The following is a 17243-nucleotide window of genomic DNA, read 5'->3' as shown; positions in this document are numbered from 1 at the left end:
ACCTACATGTGAAAGAGAATATTAAGGAATAGTCCCACACGGATCAATAAGTACAAGGATCTTAAGTTTATTAGTTAGAAAAAAAGTTTGTTGGCTAACCATTTTAGGATAGGCCTTGGATCCAACTTCACATGTATCATACAGTCTCTCGACTAAGTTGCAACCTTTAGTTTGCTACAAGCACAAAATCCTTCTACCGCCAATTTACTTTTAACTGTATATTTTAGAAGATTCCCGATTAGTTAGGCATTTTGGAAGGCAGGAGAATCGGGGTGTGTGCAGATGAACTGGTCCTTCATCAACACCTTACCTTCTTGCCCCCCCCCCCCCCCCCCAGTGGATAGAAAGAGAGGTGGGTCCTGCCCCCATTTCCGTTCCCCCTATGCAACAAGAGCGAGGGCCAACTCCCCATGGTTATCTTCATTTTGGATCAACCACAACCAGTTCATTTTGGATCAACAACCACAACCAGAACCTGATTCAACAGAACTGATCGCTACTCATTTGGATCAATAACCAATTCAGTTTTACCACGAGCAGTTACTTTCCATTCAACTGATGAATATCAGATAAGTTTTTATGTTGTCAGAACTTGAAAATAAAATTGTTTCCTAAACTTTCTAGGGTGGAATCGCCAGATTCAAAGATAATTAAGGGCAAACAAATGCAGACACAAACAGCAGGCCTGGAGTCTTGACAATCTATACCTTCCTGACTTGGATATTGTGTGTGGATTGCAGCCGCCAGATTGGCTGTCTTCCGCTTTGAACCAGAGCAACTTCCTCTCCCTCCTTCACCATACCTTGCTTCTGTTTGGTAAGGTCAGAACTATATCAGAACTTTACTTATCAGGTTGCAGCTTGCCGACTATGTTAAGCCTTAAACATTGTGTAGAGCTAGAGAGAAGAAAGATAATTATCTTGCTTAACATTCGTTGCATTTATATTGTCAAATTGATTTCTTTGCAAGGTTGAGCTTAGCCATTTTCATGTCTTCTCTACAGCGTTACATCCTGTGCAACTAAATGATATAATGTGAAAAAAATAGCTGGCTCAACTTACCTGTAAGAATGACAGGGCTTTTTCAAAAGTCTCCTCAGCATCTTCTGAGAACTTCATATATATGGGACATACTCCTTGATACAGAGCCAGTCTCTGTCTCACTCTCTCACTGCATGGAGCAATAACGGTTAAAACTGATGAATCCAAATCAAAACAAATTGGACATCTCTACAAGAAGCATCAAGGATTCATGACAATAAGATCACTTTCTTCTTAGCTGGATTTCCATGAGTCCTGTCAACAAATGCACGTGCACATTTACAGCAGTTACTTACTCATCAGTGAAGGCGAAGATGGTGCCTGAAGGCCGATAGTGGCTTAGCAAGATGGACATGAATCCTGTTCTGGTGAACACGACAATTGAAGTACCGAGAGTATTTGACATAATGGTTGCATGGAAGGCAAACATTTCACTCGTGTGATTCTGGATACCAAACAAATTCCAGTTAAGACCATGGGTAGCAGTTGAGAGTACATGATAAGCATGACAATCCTTCACCCATCCAAAAGTAACCGAAATTATTGATGAAAACACTGTTCACCTGTATTTAGTAAAACTTTTTAATAAGGTTTGACATCAAGTTGCATGATCTGGGCCATTTGTCAATAAATAATGCAACAGAGTGAGATATTACTTTCTGATAGGACAGGAATGCAATATTCTCTTTTTATTGGCCAATCACAGCCAACTTGAATGGGCTGCTCCTTTGCATCTTGTTTCATTAACAAATGGTATAAATCATATCAACATAATGTAAGCCACGTAAAATATCACTAACATAACCTATCTGACGCTTCATACAGGTTATATTTACTTATATAGAGAACAGTTTGATGATAACCTTGAAAGCTTGACCAAGATTAGCAGGTTTTTCCCCTCCCATCATAGTTGCTTCAGTCCTCAAAGCAACCGTGTGCATAACCTTCACTGCTTTGAGTGGAAATCTGTCTTAAAAAAATAAATCAGCACCTGCTAGTTTGATTGACACATACACCAGGGTCACCTTTGCTCAACAATTTATGGAAAATGGAAAAATGTACGTAAGAAAGTTTCCATGGGCCATAGCAAGAACATCTTCATACTTTCCGTGTGCAGTCTCTCCAGATAGCATGACAGCATCAGCTCCCTCACGAACTGCAATAGCAATGTCAGATACTTCTGCTCGAGTAGGCATGGGATGAACAATCATGCTCTCCAACATGTTTGTTGCCACAATAACAGCTTTACCCATGCTCCGGCAAATCCTAATAATTTCTTCCTAAAGGAAAAAGAAAATTAAAAAATTTGACACAAAATGTAACTTAAATGAGCATTTTCCTGGCCAAATAGAGAATTAGTTAGCTCAACTAAAATTAGATCACCTGCAGCAAAGGAACCTCCTCAATGGGGAGTTCAGCCCCAAGATCACCCCTTGCCACCATAGCCTACAAAAGAAAATATGTTGGGATCACAGTTATATATAATATGGTTGGTTTTCAATACAAGAAGCACATATTTGGCGCAACTGAGTGATGTCAGTGAAAATGATGTGGTTGATCCAAAACTGCGTGAGCTTGTACATTTGTGAGTTTAGAGGACTGAATCTTTCTTAGTTAAATACAATGCACATATTTGGCGCAACTGAGTGAGGTCAGGGTCATACAACACAACATTCCAAGAAGTGCAGTCTCACAATTTCAAAGTTAAATACTGCACATGTATGTGTGCAGAAAAAAATTCTGCCATGCAACCATTTTCTTGAATTTAGCAGCAAACTGAAGTCTGAAATAGGAAGGCTAGGTGCTTACCCCATCAGATGCAGAAATGATTGAATGAAGATTTGGTATTGAATCTGCACTTTCGATCTTAACGGTAACATGAATATCTGCATTGCAACCTACAAAAGAATGTGTAAAGTAACTTAAACTAAAATCATGAGAAAAAGGCAAGAAAAAACCATAGTTTTACTACTTAAACATCAAGACATTCAAACAGATATATGCATCAGGCACATACTACGGAGATAATCCTTCAGTTCATGGACCACTTTCGCATCTTTTACAAATGAAACAGCATAAAAATCCACTTGATTTTCAACTCCAAATTTAATGTCATCCCAATCCTTTTCTGCACCAAATCAACATAAATAGTTAATAGCATTTCCCTTTTGCATAAGAAACACTAGTTAACAGCAATAAAAAAATTACAAAGAAACAAAACCTTTTTCCATGTAGAACAAAACACAAAGAAGAGTGCTTCAAATCTCACCAGTGATTGAAGGTAGCGTAGCACTTTTTCCTCGAACATTCAAATGTCGCCTAGATTTCAGTTCTCCTCCATCAACAACTTCACATTTAACTGAATCTTCTGTCTTGGACTTCACCACCAAAGACATCATTCCTCCTAAAGATATCAAGTGTCAAACGACTTGTCAGTGTTAGATTACAAACACTGATTGCTATTTACAGAAATAGGGTGGTAACATATCCAGCAGATTACTAAGTATACAAATACAGTTTCACATACCATCAACTAGAAGCATATCACCCACTTCCACATCATTAACAAAATCATCATAATTTACACTGACACAAGTATCTGTACCAACTCCTCTCTTGATTGTAAAAGTAAATTCCTGGCCACTTGCTAATGTAATTGGCTGTGGCAAGTCCCCACTCCTGACCTCTGGACCCTGGAACCAGTGAAGTGACAGTTAACCAACTGGTGATGATAACTTACAACAATATTTGTGAACTTGTCTATCTTAGATAGACCATAACGAAAGATAAAAGGACTTGCCTTAGTATCAAGCATGATGGCAATGACATCGTCTTTTGATTGTGCATTGTACTCTTTGACCAGGTCTATGACTTTCTGATGAGATGCATGGTCACCATGGGACATATTGAGACGAGCCACACTCATACCAGCCTCGGCCAGTTTCCATATCATTTCCCTTGTGTTGGTAGAAGGACCTATCGTACAAACAATCTTTGTCTTACGCCTGACACTTGGCTTGGACCACATGCCAACTGATGAGTCAACAAGCTGTGCTATACCCCTCAGTTGTAGCAATTCCTCCTCTCCCTGATTCAGGATGAGCATCAGTATATAATAATAAAGCAAATAAGTTGAACTGGCACAAGCTCTGAATGTGTTTTGAATTCATGAGTTTTCATGCATGAGAAGGCCACAGATTGGTGGATGACAAGAATAAAGGTCCAAATTCTAACAAAATTTACTACAACATCAGGTCTGTGTCACAAATCCGTCTACTTGAGTTTGCAAACTCTAGTACCACTTTATAAACTTACAATTTTCAATTGAACATCCCGGGTTCAACAAGATATGACCGACACGGCATCCGGTAGCTCTTCAGCTACATATCATTTCCTGACATGTTTCTGTTTTTCTTCAATTGACAGAAGCACTTTCCACTGACAATGTGACGAAACAATTGTTAAGGATATGTTGTTTGCGTGCACTGCAACTACAGAATGGAATAAACCAACAACTCCGCATCAAAATTGGATCCTATTCTACGGCTTGACTTTTGGTGACAGTATGAATCACTTCTGAAAACGAAACTAAGCCATGCAGGGCTGCAGCAAAAAGAAGCAAAACAACACAGAAGAACCGACAGGACCGTTTAGATGCTGAATTCCTAGTTCGAACCACACGACACGTTTGAAAACCAAGCATTAGCCATAGATCGAAGAGAGCGGGGATATAAAGTAGCAGTATTCCAACAACTTTTAAACAACACTAGTACAATGCCTTGAAAGAAACTGAAGTATTCCAAGCCAGATCCACCCAAACAAAAGGACCTAAAACCAACAGAGATTCAAATGCGCGAATCTTACCGTCTTTGGAACATCATCCGACGTAACGGGAAGAACTTCCGGCACTGATTTCCTCGCCAAGACTGGTACGCTGTGCAATAGTCTCTCATTCTTCTTCCGTTCCTTCCTATCCAGGACCTTGGTCGGAAAACTTGTCTGTTTGAGCTTCTCCGGTAACTTTTTCCCGGAGATTGAGCACAGCAAGGAGCCAGTAGCAGATCCGTTTGCAGCAACTACTTGCGCCATTGCAGAACACACTGAGCAACGAAATGCAAGAGAGGGAGCCCGGACAAGTTCGCGACGTTGAGAGCAACGAAATCTATAAAAAAGCGCTGTCTGCTTTCTGCTTTCCGCCTAGCTCCGGAGAAATCGCCCCGTTTGAATTAAATCGGGAAGAGGCGGAAGCACAGTGCTTTGTTTGTATCGACGAAATGCGGATTTTTCTGTCTTATTTCTGACCTACCTCTTTTTAGAAAGAGATCCATCGGACGCCGACTGGTATTTCGGAAAACAAATTTTTCCAGGCCAAAAAAACTGTTACGACAGGTATTTGAACCTAGATCTAATGACTTTAGGGTTAGATCAATACAATATACCTCAACTTGTTTTAAATAATTTAATGGCCCAATAAATTTATATCAACTTTATAAAATAAATTAATTTGTATATAGAAGAGAAGCCTTATAAAATCTATAATAATAATAATAATAATAATAAATTTTGAATATTTATCTAAGTTTTGTAGCTCATATTAGATTAAAATGATTTAAATTTAAGATAATTTTTATTATATAATAAATGATTTGAGATATTTTTATAAAATATTTTTTTATTTGTTTTTACTATATCATATTTTGTGCAATATTTCCACGAAGTGTGAATTTTCAAATTATCTTCCACACTAAAGACAGACACTTTATGTTTGAGCTTACAATTCGAGTAGGTCCAACTAAGTCCACATAAATTAGTCGTAAAGAACGAGGGGTTGAAACTACACGATGATACGATTGCTATGGAATACAATAAAGTAAATAATATTGTGAACAAATTAACTTTTCTAGATAATAAAAAACTAGACTCAAGTCCAGCTAAATAAAACACAGGCCTTTTTTATCAATCGTCATGGTATTTGAAGGAGAAATTTAACATCGAATAAGAATTAAATTCGGGATAATTAAGCCTCCGTGTCCAAAATAGTCTGATAGATATCAATGACAAATATTTATTTTCCAGGACTTAGTTATCGTTACAACAACAAGTATATACTTATGGTTATTTACAATATCTTATAGTTACGTATATGTATAAAACATATGTCTATGTTCGATGTGTATTTAATTAGCAAATAAACCCATTTTAAAAATTAAATGTGGTTTTACGTATAGGGAGGGTTAGTCCAAAATGAAGTGCGATAAATTACTCCTGTATTATTTAGTTCATTCAATTAAGGGGTTAGTGTATAATGAATTACACTTCAAGTGAATCACATCAATTCATTTGCTTAGGCAAAAAAAGGGGAACTTGGATTCAGCCCTATTTTGCGAACCAAATACTTAAGTACGGGACGTGCGTTACTCCTACCCTCCCCATCCTTCGGTCAATTTTTTTTTTCTCTCAACCTCCATCATAGAATACAAGAGCTAAAACTCCTGTCAGAGCCTCTCGCCCTCCCGACTTCTCTTATCTCTGGGCCTCCCTATTTTCTCCCTCTCGGCGTATCGTCGAAGTGCCGCCTCCATCACCGTTGCCCGTTGGCCCATCATAGCCTCCCGTCGCTGAGGAAGACGATGCACGCCACGAGGAAGATGATGGTTTCATTTTTCCTAACTTAGCAAAAATTAAACCATCGTCATAAAAATAATAATTTATATAGTTTATTTATAAAATAATAATTAAATAATTATTTAATTTATTTATTCTATAATTACTATATTAAATTAGATGTTTAATAGTCATAATTAAAATATTATTAAAATTGTTTTGGTTTAATTATCCTTTTTCTATAATTAATTAAACCAATGGTTTTAAATTTCATGATAATATATTATTAATTAATAATACATAAATATATATATATATATTATGTTATTGATAAATATATATATATATTTATTTATTACATTATTATTTTTATTGTATTAAATTTGTGGTTTTTAATGTTAAAATATATCTTATTTATTACAAAATATTTTATTTATTTATTTATTATATTGGCTTATGTTATTTTATTTATTTATTTTAAATAATTTATTATAGTATAATTATTGTATTAATTTATAATAAAGTTCATTGCGGACTAACCCCGATATCTAGATCTCCGACCCACCGGATCGAGCCGGGTGCCGTGGTTCGACATCTCGGAAGGTCTCGCATGAGCGCTGGGTGCTGATATTAAAAGAAATGGCGGGAAATCTTGAAGCTCGTTGGCGCCATTCGGTTCTGTTCTCGTTTTCTCATCAGACTCCACGCCCACCATTCTACCCTAATAACTTTCATGCCACAGTGGGATTGCATGTTTTGCTTCTCTTCTTCTTCCTCCGTATCACCGTCATTTCTCCTCATCAATCCTGATTTATAACATTATCTCTGAACTGTGAACCCCAACTTGAACGACTAGTTTGAAAGAATGGATCTCGAAGGACTGTCTGCCGTCTGTTCAGGTCTTGGATATCCGGATGAAGGCGAGGATGGTGTGGTTACGGGTTACATAAAGACTGAATCCTGTTTGGGTAGCCCCGCGGTTCTGAACTTAATTAAATTTCTATATGTTGAAAACAGTATTATTCTAAATATTTGGTTATCTCGCGAGCATTGCAGATAATTTGAAGGATTTACTGAGGTTTCTTCGCCGGGATGATTCACAGACAAGAGATGTTTTCAAGCAGCTCTGTAAATGGGATACGGCATCTCGTGACCTGATACCATTAATGGAGCGTTATCAGACTGATCACAAATTGGTCATAAATGCAGGTGATATCGTTTGTTTCATCTCTCTTTTCTGTAAAGCGTGCTTCAGTTCGTGGACCGAGTTATTGATGAAAGATTGTTTCAATGCCCAGTGAAAATTTTGGTTTTTTTGACAATGCCCATCAGTCCCGATTCGGACGATATCCCCCGACAAATGGAGTACCTCTGGGGCTTAAAGGCTGCTATTACACGTAATGACACAATAGCAGTGATAGTTTCTCTCTTGGAAGGGCCACTCGAACGTCTGGAGCGGTTAGCAACACTTTTACTTCCTGTAAACCCAGAAAATTATTGATCTAGATGATGTTGTTTGTGTTCAAATTAGTGAAACCCATCCAACTACTAATTTTCTCTAGTTATGTCGGTTGGAAGCTGTGGGATACGGATCTTTGGTTTTCTTCTCAAGGGAAAATTCCTAGTAATTACTACTTATATGTTAGACCCCTTATCGTTTGATAATCTCCTGTCATTAATTCATCCTCTTTTGTTAGGATTCGTGTTTTTCAAATGATCAAGGCTTCAGAGAGTTTCTTAAATATTCCGTTGTTTGTTAAGTTTAATCTTTCGTGTTCCAAGTCACGTGTCTTCTTACAAACTCAAGAATTTTAAAGACCAATTGATATTTCCCTTGTCTCTTGTTATTAAGTTGCCACTTCTATGCCATTTTCTGATTAAACTGTAAAAGCAACTAGAGGCCATAATGTAGCAATGTATTCATTTATGGCTTTACAATGTTTCTTTACGTTTCTCCTGATTTATCCATTTCATTTTATCCATCTGTGTATTTAAAAGTGTATGCTTTTTTGCACTCTACTTAACATTGTTGATTTTGCAAATGTGGACTAGTAAGGCGTTTACAGAGGATGACTGGAAGCTGGTCCAGCTGGTGCTTACTCTGTTCCGCAATGTTCTGGCCATCCAAGAAATTACATCAGAGCAGAAGGCATCTGGATCTGCAACCCAATTTTTGTTCGTGCGAGACAGATTGCTAGAACTTTTGTTCCAGGAAAATGTTATGGACCTGATATTAGTTCTGACCCAGCATGTATCAGATTCCCATGGTTATCTTCACCGTGATAATATGCTTTTATTGGATATATTCTATCATATATTTTTGGGTCAAGAGGTAGAATCAATTGCCAAAGCAACACAGAAGAACTGCAAGGTCCACTTTCAATTTGCCCTTGTGCTTGTGATATGTATATGTATTAGATCTTACACACAAACCTTTTTAAACAAAGAAAAAAAATTGATGAAAGCGAAATTTCTTTGTTAAGACATCTGCATGACATAAGCCTTCAATACTGGTATGCCAAATCTCTTATCAAAATGGTCATTGCCTGAGCAGAATTGAAGTGAGCTGTTTCTTGTCTTACAGGTCAGTGGAGATGTTAACACATCTTTAAATTCTCTTAAGTCACTCATGGAGGAGGAAGAAGAAAGAAGAAGGCTGTATAGGCTACAAAACTTAAATCGCCATTCACAATTTAGTGGAACATTTTCAAGGGTCTCTGTGGTATGAGTCTGGATTATTTGCTCAGTTGATTTGAAGAGTTTAATGGATGCACTTGTAACGAGATAGCCTCTTGCAACAGGGTGGATCTAAGACATTATGCTTGGGCAACCTGACTTCCCATGATACACTGTGTGAAGCACGTAAGGTTCTAAGAGGGCCAATGAAAAGAATTGTGTGGAACCATGAGTCTTTGTCTCTGCCGAAGGAAAGCATTTTGGATTTGCTCCATGGCTTTGTTAACCAGTTCCTTTCAGGGGCTTATAATGGTTAGTTTGTGTTATCAAGGTGGTCAAGCTGCTTACATTTTCTGTTGTTATTTCTGCACATTTCGGTTTGGGATCTGACACTATATTTATCAGTTTTGATGCAGTCAATCCGGGAGGATATCGAAATGGAACATTTAACTCAAAGTACTGATGTCATTGCTTTTCTCTATGTTGCTCATTTTGCAACAAGTTTTCAGTATCATAAATATTTAGCTTCAAAGGTGAGAAACAATTTTATGGTCTTTGAAACAAATTTCAATGCATGTCTCTATCTATATTGTGTGGCTTTCTCTATATACTAGTTATTCTTGTCCCTTCATTTTTTAAAGTCTTTTTATGTTTATTGCACTTGCATTTGGCAACCCACCAACAGCTCACTCTTCTTTGTTTGCACAAGCAACAGTCGAAAATAGAAGGCATCTCATCTGGAACAACTTCTATTGATGAAAGTGCTGATGCTACATTATTTCATGGGGGCATCTGTGGGCCCATTGCAGCAACCATGAATGAAGCCATGTTCTTACTAGTCATATCTAAATGGCGAGATGCTTTTGATGGGCTGAAGCAAACACATGACTACAAATTTTTGTCTGCTGCTGGGTCAATTATGAAGGACATGGTGGGTACTGCTACTTTACTGATTCAATGTCTTGGGAAATTTCTAATTACTCCTGATTTTTAAAGATATTAGGTTTGTGCTATGGACACAGCTGTTGTGTGAAAATATTCATAGGTATATTAATATCTATATATTTGTAAATTACATTTGGATATTGTAATTGATTGTTTTGGAAGAAAACTGTCTATTTCTATGAATCTTGTATTGTTTCTTTTCATAAATCTTTTTTAGTGGTTACTAGATAGGATTTGGAAATCTCCATATGTTAAGTTGTTTTTTTTTTTTTTTTTTGAATGAAGATGTGTAAGTCCATATGTTAAATTGAGAGCGTGAGAACGTGTTTTCTTCACCATTTTGTTTGTTTATCACGTAGTTTTTCTGTGACTGTATATATTCATGAAAGTTAAGGATATTTGCTCTTTCAACTATATATGTACATTAAAGGTACAAGGTTTAATTTTTTTTGGTTCTGATTCGTTTGGTGATGATCAATGATGCATGTAAGATATCTTTTGATATCAACATTTATAGTTGTAAGTTAAGTAACATTTTTACTCAGAAAAGCTATGTCATCATGTCCTTATCGGTCGTATCTACTTTCTATTGGCAGATTCGAATGTTAGCTTTGGTACTTAAATTATTGCCAGAAGGTTCCAGAGAGCCTCACACTGCTCGCATTCTTCTGTACAAGATCTTTTATGATCAGACAGATCAAGGAATGACTTGTTTCCTTCTTAACCTGCTCCGATCTTTTGACACTCATAACCAATCCAAAAGGTTCATTTTGTAAAAAAAAATCAGATGCTCCAATTATCTTCCTTTCTTAAAAAATAATTTTTTTTTCTTGTCTTGTTATTTTAGTTGTACTTGTTTTTTACATGTTTCAGTGATCTTGCCAATTTAGTGGAGATGATACATACTCTTCTCTGGCTTATGGAGAAGCTTCAAGCACGTGGTACTTTACGGGTGAGTACTTCTTTGTCCTTTTAGTTCAAACTCTGAACTCAATAGTAGAAAGTTATCATGTGCTAATACTGATCCTTACCTTATTGAGTTTCAATATGGACTAGGCAGTGAAATGGTTCATTTAAGCCTCTCATTATCTCTTGGAGCTAGTTTTAACAAAAATAGCGTGACTACTCTGTCAACTTAATTCTTGGAGCAGTATGCTGGATAGCTAGATTAATTTCGCCATCTCATGTTCATAGAGTAGAAGAAAATAGTGATCTTGACATTGTATATGAATAACTGATTGATTGGACAAGAGCTCAAATGATTTCACTTTAAAGAATCAGTAAAGCAGATAGAAATTGAGAGAAGAAAAGAAGAGGCAGCAGGTTCACATCCAAGAACAGGAGAGAAATTAGGTCAATTGGTGGACTCCTCTTCCGCTAATATGCATTACTTTATCCAGAGTATGAGAATGCTCCTGATGACTCTCTTACAACCTGTTTGAGATGAGTCATCTGACTATATACCCTTGCTAAAGACTTACCCTATCCACCTACTTAGAAATGCCACTGTTACATAGTAACTTCACACACTTCATAGAGAAAAAATGTTGCCTTATGAATCAAAACAAATTGACAAGAAGACATCATTTTCATTGATATACTTGTGGACTGATTCTTTGGGTCAATTGCCAAATATGGGTGCCTTTTAATTTGTAGTCTGAAATTGAAGCCACATCAATCTCTTTCACTATCATGCATTCTCTTCAAAGCCTACTGATCTGCCAAAAGATCTACTGTAAATACCATTATCAATCTTTAACTTATTTTCAGGCAGGGTATTAGGAAAAAATAATTCTATACGCTTATGAAACACAATCAATATGTGACTGTGATATGAAGGTGTGAGTTGAAGCTTGAGGGATGAGCATATTTTTAAAGATCACTAGGTTTTGATGCCACAAAATGAAAAAAAAAAAAGGAGGAAGCAAACTCATGTAACAATTCAGTGCTAATACCTTTAATTGTATTTATCTTACTAAATTTAGTAAGAGGTTTGCAGGTGCTGACTAGAGATTGTCACAGTTTCATGTATGCATCACTTAGGAGTAAGTTTTTCTTTTTTTTTTTTGAATGTTGATTACACTTTCACACTCTGATCTTATCCCCCAGTGAAACTTAACTAGGAACATCGCATTAGAAACCCCACAGCCCTCCATGTGACCATTGAACCAAAGGCCCAAGCCACAATTTATAAAAGCCTGAAATTGTTCCTATTGTCCATCTTAAAAATCCAGAAGCAATTGAAAACCTCCAAATGCCAAAAGCATGTACGGTACTTCTCTGTGATGCTATCATGCTGCTCAAACATATTTATATTTAAGATGAAAAGTATTTTATCTCTTGCCTGCATCATATACATCAGTTACTGTTCAATTCAGATTTTGGTTGGCTCGATGTTTTCAGCTCCAGAAGTAGTCCATATTTTTTCATTCTTCAACACTGTCCAGTTATGGGTTTACCTTTTTTTGCACTATAATTAGGTTTCCCGTGATTTCTGTCCTTTCCTCGTTGCGTAATTTCAATAAAAAGTTTAATTATTCATTTAGGTCATTTACTGTGTTTACCACCTGCTGACTTGTATTCAATTGTCGTCTGAAAGGTTGCTAGAAAATCAAGGAAGAGCAGAAAGAAAACCTTAAAGGCTGACACTGCAACAGAAGATGAAATTTTAGCTGAGAATGCAATTGTGCAAAATGCCGATGGTCCAGATGGTGATAATAGCCCTGGGACTGGGGATCAGGCTAAAGATTTGAACAGTTCTAAAATTGAATTTTTAAGAAATTTCGGCTCTGTTGACAAAGAAGAAAAGAGTAATCATATTGAAGAGGCACAAATTTGTCAGTCAGATGGGGGCATTGCCGACATTAATGATTTGTCTCATAAAGGGAAATATAAAGAAGGTCCCAATGATTTACCGGTTGAAACAGGTTATCTTGCTAGAGAGCTTTAATTTTTTTAAATGGTTGCGATTTTCAATTTTTTTCTAGAAGTAGAGTTGATTTTGTTAAATGATGACCTGTGGTAGTTGAAAATGACTGGTGGAGCTGACAACGATTTCAGTGTCTAACATGTAGCCATATGAAACAGGTGATTACTCTGGTGATGATCAATCATCAATTACAAAAGAAGTTGACTTTAATGTATCAAGATTAGTTGCTTCTTTTGCAAGCAACTCATGTGTACAGAATCTGTGTTGGTTGTTGACATTCTATAAAAGCAATTCTACCACAACAAACTATTGCATAATAACCTTACTTCAGCGAATATGTAATGATTTAAACCTTGCCCCTATGCTATATCAGGTATGGTGCTAAATTTGCTTTTTCAGCAGATTGAAGAAAATTCTTGTTTTAGTTTATTTTTCTTGAACTGGTTGTTTCTCCTTGCAGCTGTCACTCATCACCAAATTTCATGACATCCTTGCTGACAAGAAGTCGTCAGTTTGCAAAGAATATGAATTTATGTTTTCTTTTCTTACAACTCTTGTGCGAAAAATGCTGAGGAAAATGAAAAGTCAGCCTTTACTATTTGTTGAAATACTCTTCTGGAAGACGCATAAGGAGTGCCATTATATCAGTGCTGAATCTTTATTGCATGAAGTTCATAACTTGAAGAAAGAAACTGGAAACTGGGAAAATAATTCTGATGAAGGTGAAAGAAGTACAGGCTTATTAAGAGGTACGAGTAGCATCACAAGGAGAAGCATTGCAGATGCTCTTGGTGAAGACGAAGCTGATATTCCTTTTCCACATGTTCTTCATAATCAGATGTACTCGACTTTTGTGAAGATTGTTACAGATTTTACTTTTTTTTTTCCCCCTCAATCATCATTTATAATTTGGCAAGGTTATTGATTTCTTCTCCTGATAGCTAATAATTTGTTTTTGTATAGGGTGGAAGATCTCTCTAATGAGAATTTTGGGAGTGAAGCTAAAGACGATGGTAGAGAGTCAAGTGACTTGATCAACCATCACCAGTATGTGTTCATCAGTTGATCTGTTCTCTTCTGCTCGTTTAGTAGACTGCTAATTGTTTTCTCTTGGACTTTGCAGCCAAGGCTTGAAAGGTGAACCTCAAAGGGTTACTAAAAGAAATAGAAGACCTGTATTCGATACAGCACAAGAAGTGATCATAAATAATCTATATGTCAAGTGAGTCTTTTTCTCTAGAAAAATTTGAACTTTTTCTTTTAATGATAACAACGCTTGAAATTTTCGACCATGATACCATTACTTTAACTTGAACCTAGAGCAAGAAGCAATTTATGGTTGAAGCCAAAAAATTAGCAACTAATTATAGCTTAGTTTCGTTTAATGAATTCAGGTTCAAGGATGAACCAAACTGCAGCCACCTTATAGCAGAAGCCCTTGACCCAGAAGGAAGAATTTCACCTGTCCAAGTTTCAGCTAAGCTTAAGCGACTAGGACTAAAAGTTGTTTCAAAGGGAAAAATGCACCGTGCTGATGGCCCTCCTGATGCCAAGAATCAAACCGAATCAGAGGAGGCTCTGAAAGTTATGGAAGATAGTTCAATTCCAACAAGTACTTCGTGAGTATAACATATTCTTTCATGTTTGCGTATTAAAATGCATTGCCATCTTTTTTCTTCTCAACTAGCAGTAACTAACGCCCTTTTCCACTTACTGGCCAGTCATATGAGAAAAAGAGTACGTGCCATCAGTAAAATGCAGGAAGAGAGTATTAAAGAACTGTATGAACAGTAAGTGCCGTTTTTGGCTTTCCTCGCTGAAGTGTTGGTTCATATTAAATGTCGTATCACTGAATGTTGATTGAGTGATATTGAAGTACTTTTGTCTTCTCTATCAAGGTACAAAGATCACAAGAAATGCAGTCAGGTGATTGCTAATGCACTTGATGCCGGTAACAATTATACGGCATCTCAAATTTCCCGTAAACTCAGACAACTTGGTTTGCGTGCTTCGCGCAAAAGAACGTTGACAAGTGCATCAGAGGATTTTAAACAAAACTATGCCAGAAATTTAGATGCAGCTGAAAGGGGAGCAAACTCTGATGAAGAAACATTAATAGATATTAAGCGAAGGTACACTAACATGGTATTTAATATCAACAGTGTGACTTCTAATTAATTCTTTGATGCTAACCCATTTCATGCCAATAGGAGGAAAGGCAAGCGAAATGATCAGTTCATCAGTAAAGAAAATACCGCCGCCTATGCGCCACAGTCAAGGGAAGGTTACTCATCTGATGAAGCTTTGAGTACTATTCTTAAGTAAGTGTCTTGAGCACTGGCCCTCTCATGCCTCGTTTTTTACTTTATGAATCTGGCTTAGAAACTCCTCAAGCTTACTTCAACATTTTTCAGGAAAAGTGGTAAGAGAGTCAAGGATGGTAACTTCAAGAATATTTCATCTCAGCCCATCAATGGTTCAGAAAATGAGAGTCCTCAGGCTGTGGCCGAAAGGTATAAATCTTATCTCCACATTGCTGATCATACAAATCTTTGTCCTGAGCATCTTCCCTGATGAGGAAGTCAATTCTCACAAGTTTTTAAATTTTCAATTAGTGGAATATATTTTACAGAAAAAATTAAATGATTGAATAATTCCGTCCATTAAACCAATCTCAATGTATAAGATGGGTATTTTTACCCTTACATCGGCTATGGGAATGAAAACCATGAAAAAAAGATTAACATAGAGACACAAGATACAACTCTAAAATTATTAGAGTTTGAAGATTTAGAGAATTATTTCAATCATGAAAAATATAAACACATGCAGGATGCAATCAAATAACTAGTAAGCCTCCGACTCTCTTTAAACCCTCTCTCATGGGTGTTATTGAAACGGGTCTAAAAATTTACTGGAAGCATTATAGCTCAGGCTCTTGAGTCAGGAATATAATTTCTTACCTGGATCAGAAACCATTGCTATAATAAAAACTTAGCAGCAGCCAAATGTCTGTCGGGAATTACACTTTAGTTCACCGTTTGTTGTGCTGAAAACCTGAAGACTGATCATTGTGTTCTTCCATTTTCTTATCAGTACCGGCGGCCTCACGCAAGATGCTGCATCTGCGGCTCCTTCCAGCAGCAATGCAAACAGTGACGGGGAGATGGAGCCGCCTTCGCCCAGAGGTGGCAGCTTAGTGGTTGACGTAGCTGATTTGGTTGAGAATAGAGAGGCTGTAGAGGTGGATAAGGCTGACGATGGAGCAGCAGAGGGGTCTGGTGGTGCTAACAACGAAGAGAATCCGATTGCCGTTGAAGATAATCTAGCAGACGATGATTTGGGTCCAGTTGTACCAAGAAGAACCGGATTAAGAAGGAAAGTGATGATGATACTTGATCCAGACGATGAAGAGTGACCATCTTCTTGTACCACAGAGCCCATTGTAAAGTTTCGGTTTGAATTAACAGTAAACGATTTGAATTAACCCTACTAGTCAGAGGCACCGGCCTGCCGAGGCAAGAATGGGTGAGTGACTATCCTCTGTTCTATTAGGGTTAAAAACTATAAAAATGACAAATATTATGACAATATCATTATTATTTTGGTTCCTCCAAAATCTTGAGTTTATTGAAGAGGGTTGGGACCTTTTTTTTTCATATAAACGGGATCTATTTATCCTCTCTTTTGATTGTGGGGGGACTAAGCAAATTTAAGCTCAAATTGAAACTAACACGATCAAGTAAAATAAATAAATTAATATTTATTTTGAGCTAACTACTAATAGCCCAAATTTATTAAAATTATAATAGAAGGTGTCTCTTCCATGTTCTAAATCAAAATTTATACTTAGATTTATTTTTCGAATATATATAAATATATAAATATATATATAATTAACCGAAGAATGTGATCTAGTGCCCTGGCATTGATTAGGACTTTTAGGGCTATCTGATAAAAATGGACGCACAAATCCTTATTACCGTATCTTGTAAAAGATTAAAGTTTAATTGGACTGGACTGGAGTAGACGTTTTTTTTTTTTCTGAA

The 17243-nt window shown here is 36.8% G+C and overlaps 2 protein-coding genes across 2 annotated transcripts; one reads left to right on the top strand and one right to left on the bottom strand.

The window, feature by feature from the left end:
• Positions 1-420: 420 nt before the first annotated feature.
• LOC137942758 (plastidial pyruvate kinase 2-like) lies at positions 421-5322 on the bottom strand. The gene is made up of 12 exons (XM_068788503.1): positions 4905-5322; positions 3841-4128; positions 3568-3733; positions 3310-3444; positions 3058-3168; positions 2850-2938; positions 2424-2486; positions 2145-2320; positions 1904-2006; positions 1337-1485; positions 1062-1170; positions 421-809 (listed from the first exon to the last, which is right to left on the bottom strand). The coding sequence occupies exons 1-12, from the start codon at positions 5127-5129 to the stop codon at positions 702-704; spliced, it is 1722 nt and encodes a 573-aa protein (XP_068644604.1). The 5' UTR covers positions 5130-5322; the 3' UTR covers positions 421-701.
• A 2101-nt stretch (positions 5323-7423) lies between these two features.
• On the top strand, positions 7424-16774 carry LOC137956288 (uncharacterized). Its single transcript, XM_068803720.1, has 21 exons — positions 7424-7612; positions 7701-7853; positions 7943-8102; positions 8697-9015; positions 9229-9366; positions 9446-9632; positions 9726-9853; positions 10036-10251; positions 10862-11028; positions 11139-11217; positions 12865-13192; positions 13353-13567; positions 13655-14034; positions 14158-14241; positions 14318-14416; positions 14589-14813; positions 14916-14984; positions 15093-15326; positions 15405-15515; positions 15609-15707; positions 16291-16774. Exons 1-21 carry the CDS (start codon positions 7510-7512, stop codon positions 16610-16612), a joined length of 3816 nt encoding a protein of 1271 aa, XP_068659821.1. The 5' UTR covers positions 7424-7509; the 3' UTR covers positions 16613-16774.
• The last annotated feature ends 469 nt before the right edge of the window (positions 16775-17243 follow it).

The sequence above is a fragment of the Aristolochia californica genome, unplaced genomic scaffold (genome assembly GCF_029961685.1).
Source record: "Aristolochia californica isolate CCGP_79_NKW_82.1479 unplaced genomic scaffold, dmAriCali1.0.hap1 SCAF_1, whole genome shotgun sequence".
Lineage (NCBI taxonomy): Eukaryota > Viridiplantae > Streptophyta > Magnoliopsida > Piperales > Aristolochiaceae > Aristolochia > Aristolochia californica.
The sequence above is the reverse complement of the archived record's forward strand: the minus strand, read 5'-3'. Positions and strand labels throughout refer to the sequence as shown.